This window comes from Trichechus manatus, unplaced genomic scaffold, assembly GCF_000243295.1.
Source record: "Trichechus manatus latirostris isolate Lorelei unplaced genomic scaffold, TriManLat1.0 scaffold00004, whole genome shotgun sequence".
NCBI classification, from domain to species: Eukaryota; Metazoa; Chordata; class Mammalia; order Sirenia; family Trichechidae; genus Trichechus; species Trichechus manatus.
Genome location: NW_004443940.1, coordinates 35,569,270 through 35,577,588, shown reverse-complemented (window position 1 = coordinate 35,577,588; position 8,319 = coordinate 35,569,270). Strand labels below are relative to the sequence as shown.

The 8,319-nt window shown below is 49.7% G+C and overlaps 1 protein-coding gene across 1 annotated transcript in view; it reads right to left on the bottom strand.

Moving 5' to 3' along the window:
• Positions 1–8,319, bottom strand: part of ACOXL (acyl-CoA oxidase like) — a 284,238-nt gene that overhangs the window by 222,088 nt on the left and 53,831 nt on the right. Inside the window, 3 exon segments of the mRNA XM_023732378.1 lie at positions 3,189–3,277; positions 3,280–3,320; positions 7,619–7,691. Coding sequence (XP_023588146.1) covers positions 3,189–3,277; positions 3,280–3,320; positions 7,619–7,691 — 203 coding nt within the window.

Genomic DNA, 8,319 nt, shown 5'->3' with positions numbered 1-8,319 from the left:
GTATCCATCTGTCCTGTGCCGAGTTGCCGAGTTTCTCACAACTGTATTCATCTGTCTGAACCTGAGGTTCTCACAACAGTATCCATCTGTCTTGTGTTGAAGTTCTGGAACTCGTTAGAAATGCAAATTTTGGGGCCCCAGCCCTGCCGCACCAGAAAATCTAGGTGTGGGGCTCACCTACTGTGTGACACCTAATTTAAAAGATTTACCTGTTGCTGTCATGTCCATTCCAACTCATGGTGACCCCATGTATTGCACAGTAGAACTGTGCTCCATGGAGTTTTCATGGCTGTGATCTTTTGGAAGCAAATTGCCAGGTCTTACTTCTGAGGCACCTGTGGGTGGGTTCAAACCACCAACCTTTCTGTTAGTAGTAGAGCACTTAACTGTTTGCGCCACCAGGAAGCCTACTGAAAAGATCAGGGAAACTCTTGAGAGTGGGGACTTACGCTGAAATATTTACTTCTGTGAAAAATCAACCCAAAGTGATGGGCTTATGTCACACTCCCTCCACTTCCGCCCCCCAAACTCACAGCGGCCTTCCCAGCCTCCTGCCTCCTTCTGAAAAGGAAGATTCCCCAGCCTGCCCACTGAGGCCGAGTTCTCCAAAGCCCCCACGCCCCACCCCGCCAAACACCTCTGTTTTCTTCTAGCACTCCTGGAGTCATTTAACTCGACACAGCGTCCGGGGCAGAAACGAGAGATGGCCGCTAGGGTTAGCCTCTGAGAGAAAACCTGACAGCGCTGAGGAAATCCACGGAGACCCGGACATCTGGGCGAAGTTCAGAAGGACTGGGCATGCTCAGCCCTGAGCAATGTCACCGTGGGGACGCGCGGTTACAGTTTTCTGACACACGAGGAATGCACACAGGAGAACAGATCCGTTTCTGCACTCACCGGTGAGAGCACAGCTGGCAGGAAGGGCTTAGGTTGCAGCTGGGAAAGTAATGTCACATGTTGGAGACACAGGAGCAGAGGAGCCACCAGAGACACTTGGATGAGATCACAGGCCGGGGGCGCTATCCATCAGGCAGTCACATCGAGGGTGCAGGACGAGCAGGACCTGAGGCCCGCTAGGCTCCGCACAGGGGCCCCTGGTCTCCTGGGGAGGTGGGGATGGGCAGGGCAGGGGCCGACTCGGGGAACCCAAGGGGCCCTGTATAACTCTGCGAGACATCCCAGTTCCCTGTGTCACCTAGAGGCATTGACTCCTTCCCTACAGCTGACACCTGTCCTCCTGGCAGCAGCACCATCACAGCAGTAAGACAGCCCAGCTGTTGACCATGAGCTCCAAGCCAGCACGGTCCACACATCGCCTCACTCACACCTCACGATCATCACAAGGCCCATTTTACAGATGAAGAAACTGAGGCTCTGAGAGCGCTACTGACCTGCCCATGGCCCCACTGTCGCTGTGTCTGGAATGAGATTTGAGCTTGGGGTCCTCTGATTTCAGAGCCTGTGCTCAGGATCCCACCTCTACATTGCCAGGGATGAAGTATGGACATTAGTCGGCTAATGAGGAACTGATCCAATGTGCCCCCCCAACCCCCCTGGGGTCACCTTTACCTGGGTGACAGGCTGGCTCCTTGATACTGTTCAATAGAATAAAAATGATCCACTGCATCTCCTCTCCCACCACCTTGCCTGCTGCTCCAGGTTTGATAACATTTAAAATCAAGTGTCTCCAGAAGACCCCTCCTTCTGCCCCATCTCTGCTACCCCACACCTTGTCCTCAGGACTCCACCACAAGCTTTGACGGACTCACAGGGCTGCTGGCAGCGTGGGTGGCTTCACATACCACCACCCACTCCAAAACAGGTATCAGCATGGGCGCTCTACCACAGCCTGTCCCGCCACTAACAGGCACGTGTTTCTCATATCCACGCGACACTGTCCTCAGAGGGACCCTCAGTCAGGACTGCGTGAAGGCCAGTGCAGTTACAGGGGAAGTCGCATAGATACTGTTATGACGGCTTCAGACAACCCTGGATGTGACTTCTATCCCGCCTTCTCTCCAACGCAATTCTAGGCTAATCTGGCTTCTCGTTTGGCCTCTTTCTGGGATCCTGGAAACGGCTGAAGTGATTTCCATCAGACTTGAAGAAGAGCCAGCTGTCCTCAGCACTTTGACACACTGTCTCCATCAGGGGGCTCTCCGGGTGCCTCATTCGCCAGGAGTTTCTCCCAAGGGACCCGCTGGGCCGCTGCCTAGCAAGGACTTCCCTACGGAACAACCTACCCCCCCTCCTTTAAAAGCCACCGCAAAGCAAGCACAGGGCCACGGGCCCTTGGGCGAATGGAAGGTCACTTGCTAGTTACCGTGTGTGTGTTCACAGTGTCACAGCTGTCCACACTTGGGAGGAGGGCAGCCTGTGTCAGAAAGCCTGGTCAGGGCAACTGCCTGTAAAGTGTGACAGACTCAGCAGAAGGGAGCGCCGTTCGGACAACTGCGTACTGATGTCGGATCTGGGGTCAGATGAATGAAAGTTATTCCTTCTTGATGGAAAAGCTGGATTCAAGCCATGCATGTATATTCATAAGGAGCCTTAATCTCCCAGCTCAGTGGAGCTTCAAGCAGGCTGTTCCCTCATGGACAGAGACAGAGAGGCCCAGAGAACGAGACATGGCTGAACCGTTGAGGGGGACGGGGCCCAAAGCTTTTCCGTCCATCTGCTCCTTCCAACCCAGTACACAGGAGGGCAGAAGACAAGACAAGGCAGAAACCACTTCTGGAAGTCTGGCTTCATGACCCCCAACCTGCGGTGAAGAATGTCACGCCCAGAACAGCCACGTGAAGACACACCCTCCCCAGTGAACTCAGCAAGACAAGCCACCCTTCAGCCACATGAGGCAGCTCTAGCTGATGTTCCAGCAGGTGTCTGTTCTGAACACGCATCTCCCTGGGTTACCTTTTCTGGCTCTGCTGCCACATGCCCATCTTGCATCCACTGTGCTCAGCAGCACACCTCTGGGATGTAGATGGAGAGGACTAGGTACACGGTTCCAACAGGAGTAGAGAAATGCGCTCTGTGTGTGGCCAGCTGGCACTGTCCAGCATCTCCCAGTAACCGCAGCCTCATAACACCAACCGTGGCTCAAGAAGCGCTGGCTCCTGAAATTGTCAGGCATCCCTGGAACACGCAGAGAACAAACAGTGAGGTGAATCAGAATCAGGGTCAACTACCGTCATGGCGCCCATGACTTGCAGCGTCACAGCTGATCAGGAAGGGGTCAGCACGGCCAGCACTGCATTCAGTCTTTCACTCTCTTCCCAATAGGTGAGTGGTACCGTCCATCTGGAGCCACAGAACCAAACCTACGGTGGGGCAGGCGGGGGCAGAAAAGAGAGGTCGAGGTTAGCAAAAACGAAAGAGATGGAACCCCACTAGCAGTGAAGCCTGGGGGCTCACACGTGCACACACAGGCTGCTACATCCTGGAACCCCTCCCATGAGAAAGACAGCAGAGTAAGAGGTCTCCCTGGAGATGCCAAGAAAGGCCTGACACACGGAAGGTACGGGCTTCCCACCACCACCAGCCCGCAGCCTCAGCATTGGCCCCACAAAGCGAAGCACGAGGCCCATCATCATTAAACCAACACCAGAGCCTGAGTGTGCAGGCTGCAACCAGCCTATTCTTCTTTGAGATACAATTCACACACCATAAAGTTCACCCTTCTAAAGTATACAATTCAATATAGTTTTTAGTATGTTCACAGATTTGTGCAACCATCACCGCTATCCGATTCCAGAACATTTCCATCACCCTAAAAGAAACCCTGTACCCTGTAGCAGCCACACCCCTTTCTCCGTCTCCCCTTGGCCCCCAGTAACCACCAACCTGCCTTCTCTCTATGGACTTGCCTATTCTGAGATTTCACATAAATGGAATCACACATGCGGCCTTTTGTGTCTGCCTCTTCTCACTTAGCGTAACGTTTTCAGGGTTCATCCACGTCGTAGCTTGTATCAGTACTTCACTCCTTCTTATGGGTGAACCATAGTCCGTTGTATGGATATACCATACACCAAGTTTTCTTTAGTCATACATCAGTTAATGAACATATGGGTTCTTTCTACTTTGGGGCTGTTAAGCATAATGCTGCTATGAACATTTTGTGTACAAGTTTTTGTGTTTTTTGATTCTTTTATAGAAAACGCTTTCATATATACCTACGAGTGAAATTGCTGGGCCATACGGTACTTCTTTGAAAAACTGCCCCACTGCTTTCTAAAGCACTACACCATCTCACATTCCCACCAGCAGTGTGTGAGGGTTCCAGTTTCTCCACCAACACTTGTTATCCTCTTTTTTATCGTGGCCATCCTAGTGGGGGTGAAGTGGTGTATCACTGTGGTTTTGATTTGCATTTCCCTAACGACTAGTGTGGAGTCCTGGTGATGCAAGGTTAAGACCTCAGCTGCTAACAAAAAAGTCGGCGGTTCGAATCCACCAGCCACTCCTTGGAAACCCTATGGGGCAGTTCTACTCTGTCCTATAAGGTCACTATGAGTTGAAATCAACTCGACGGTGACAGGTTTGGTTTTGGGTAATGACTAAAGAAAGGAACTGTGGCGGAGCAACAGTTAAGCACTCAGCTGCTAACCAAAAGGTGAGCAACTGGACCCCACCCAGCGGCTCCACAGGAGAAAGACCTGGTGATCTGCTCCTGTAAAGATTACAGCCTAGAAAACCCTATGGGGCAGTTCTACTCTGTCACAGGGAGTGGCTGTGAGTCGAGAATGGACTTGACAGCACCTAACAACAAGTAATGATGCTGAGCATCTGTTCACATGCTCACTGGCCATCTGTGTATCTTCTTTGGGGAAATGTCCATTCAAATCCTTTGCCCATTTTTAAATCGGGTTGTTTGTCTTTTTACTGTTGAGTTGTAAGAGTTTTTTGTACATTCTGGATACTAGATCCTTACCAGATCCACGATTTCCAAACATTTCCCTCCATTCTGTAGGCTGTCTTGCCACTTTCACAGTAGTGTCCTTTGATGCCCAGAAGTTTTTCATTTTGAGAAAGTCCAACTTACCTATTTTTTTTTTTTTTTTGTTGCTTCTTTTGATGTTATACCTTAGAAATCAGTGCCTAATCCAAGGTCACAAAGATCTACAACTATGTTTTCTTCTAAGAGTTTTAGTTTTTACATTAGGTCTTTGATCCACTTGGAGTTAACTCTTGTGTATGGTGTGAGGTAAGGGTCCAATTTTATTCTTCTGCATGTGGAGATCCAGCTGTCCCAGCACCATTTGTTGAAGACTGTCTTTCCCCACTGAATGGTCCTGGTACCCTTATCAAAAATCAACTGACCATAAATGTTGAGTTCATTTCTAGACTCTTCGTTCTATTCCACTGATCTATGTATCTATCCTTATGCCGGTACCAGTGTTGATTACTGCAGCTTTGTCGTAAGTTTTCAAAGCAGGAAGCGTAAGTCTTTCAACTTTGCTCTTTTTCAAGATTGTTTTGGCTATTCTGGGTCTCTCACATTTCCATACGAATTTTAGGGTCAGTCTGTCAATTTCTGCAAAAAGCTGTCTGGGACTCGGACAAGGATTACATTGAATCCATACATCAATTTACCAGCCTATTTCTGACCAGGTGATGAAGCAACACCCAGCACTGGGGCTCCTCCCTCAAACCTCAAGCAAAACCCCTGTGCTGCCGCTGCTGCTCTGTGGTGTTTGTGGGGACAGCTTCCATGGCAACTGAGAGGCTTTAGCGCCAAATCTGGCTTATCAAAGACTCTCCGTCTCTTGCCTATGCTCTACAGACAATGAGGCACACTCATTTTGCGTTTTGGTTGAGTCTGGCTTTCTAACCCTGAGGTGTGGATGAATGCGAGGCCACCAGTGGCAGCCTCTGGCCACCCAGATCTCACTGGAGAGGGTGAGGTGTGGACACAGCCCTATAGCTGTGCTTCCCCCTGCCCCACAATCTCTTGGAGTAATGCCAACAGACAAGCGACCAGGAGATGTACAGGCACCCAGGGAAGGCTGGCGGTCCTCAGTCCCTGCTGTCATGGGCACTGGTGGCCCCCGGGGGGCCCAGGGGCTTCACCACCCAGCAGGATAACCGCGAGGATGCTGTTGAGGCTTCTGTTAGTTTCCTGCCTGTTCACGGGGGAGGGAGAGTTAACAAAGAGAATTTGGTCCATTTGAAGTTAGTTTCTCATACATTTTTCTTAAACTGTTGGTATCTGCTACCACATTTGCCCACTGGCAAGAACTTGCAGACAACAGAAAGGACTGAAGTGTTAAAGGAAAGTAGGCAGGGAGCATGGGCACAGCTGACGATGTGCAGCCTGACGGCTCGCTTTTCAATAGACTTAAACATGGCTGTAGTCCAGGGTTTCACTGCACGTGTGAAATGCTGCTCGGAAAATTAAAGATAACTGGTATTTCTTAGCTTCTGCAAAGAGCACCTGGGACCCCTGGAGCTCCACCCTCAGAACGCCCTTGAGGAACCAACCTTCACCTCATGGTTGAGCCCACCTTGACCTCACTACTGTGACGCCAGGAAAGGCCACTTTTCACTTCTGACAGTATCCATCCAAGTAACAGTGGTCACAGCAGCCTCAGACGCTGCGAGGCGGTGCCTTATCCCCGCCACCCACAAAGGAGGCGAAAACACTAATCGGTTTGTGTTGTTGTTGTTGTTGTCAAGCTGCTGTTCAGGCGCCCCCGACTCGTGGCGACTCCACGTACAACAGAATGAAACACTGCTCGGTCCTGCGCCATCCCCATGAGTGGCTGTAGATCAGACAATGATCTGTTGTGATCCACAGAGTTTTCGTTGGCTGATTTTTGGAAGTAGATCGCCAGGCCTTTCTTTCTAGTCTGTCTTAGTCTGGAAGCTCCACTGAAACCTGTTCAGCATCATAACAACATGCAAACCTCCACTCACAGACGGGTTGCAGCTGTGCCTGAGGTACATTGTCTGGGAATCAGTTTATAATAGCAAAAAGAGAGAGAGAAAAAACCACCTAAATGCCCAAAAATAAGGAACTGCTTACATAAATTACAGGACACTCATTTAACAGTCTGTCACGGTGTTATTAACAATGATAATGTGTGTGTGTACTTGCATCATTGCATAAAAACATTTGATGGAGAATGCTAAACAGAAATAACCAGTTATACAAAATAGACTCTACACGTGCATCTCCTCTGGCAAATATTAAGCCTCTCTCTCTCTCTGTCTCTCTCTCTCTCTCTGTCTCTCTCTCTCTCTGTCTGTCTCTCTCTCACACTCTCTGTCTCTCTGTCTCTCTGTCTCTCTCTCTCTGTCTCTGTCTCTCTCTCTCTGTCTCTGTCTCTCTCTCTCTCTCTCTCTCGGGGGATCAGCATGTGGGAGATCCAGAGAGATACACAGTCACGTGTAACAGCCAAACAGCATTTTGGATCATTTTAGGTTTGTGGTTTTTTTTTTTTTTTTTTTTTTTCCTATTTCTTATCTATACTTTCCAATAAGTTCTCAATAACCCTGTAGACGTGGTTAGGGGACACAACCTGGACGTGGAGCCCAAGATGCCAAGAACCAGGCCAGCTGAGAGAGCAATGAGATCACATACCCAGTGAACCAGAGGTAGGAGAAAAGGACTCACCTATCCAGCAGGTTCTCCCTTGGCACCTGGACCTTGTCAAATACTAAGATCCCATTGTCCACACCATGCAGACCTAGAGAGAAGAGAAATGAAATGGAGCCACAAGGAGAATATCTATGCCATCATCAGAAATATTGTCCCTCCAAATTGCTGGTCTGAGGGCTGTGGGGACCACGGTCTCAGGGAGCATCTAGCTCAACTGGCATAACATAGTTTGTAAAGACAGGGTTCTACGTTCTACCTTGGTGAGTAGCATCTGAGGTCTTAAAAGTCTGTGAGCAGCCATCTAAGATACTCCACTGGCCTCACTCCATCAGGAGCAAGGGAGAATGAAGAAAGCTAAAGATACAAGAGAAAGATTAGTCCAAAGGACTAATGGACCACAACTACCACGGCCTCCACCGGACTGAGTCCAGCACAACTAGATGGTGCCCGGCTACCACCACTGACTGCTCTGACAGGGATCACAATAGAGGGTCCCAGACAGAGCTGGAGAAAAATGCAGAACAAAATTCTAACTCACAAAAAAAGACCAGATGTACTGGCCTGACAGAGACTGGAGAAACCCCGAGAGTATGTCCTCCAGACACCCTTTTAGCTCAGTAATGAAGTCACTTCCAAGGTTCACCCTTCAGCCAAAGATTAGGCAGGCCCATAAAACAAAATAAGACTAAAGGGGCACATCAGCCCAGGAACAAGGA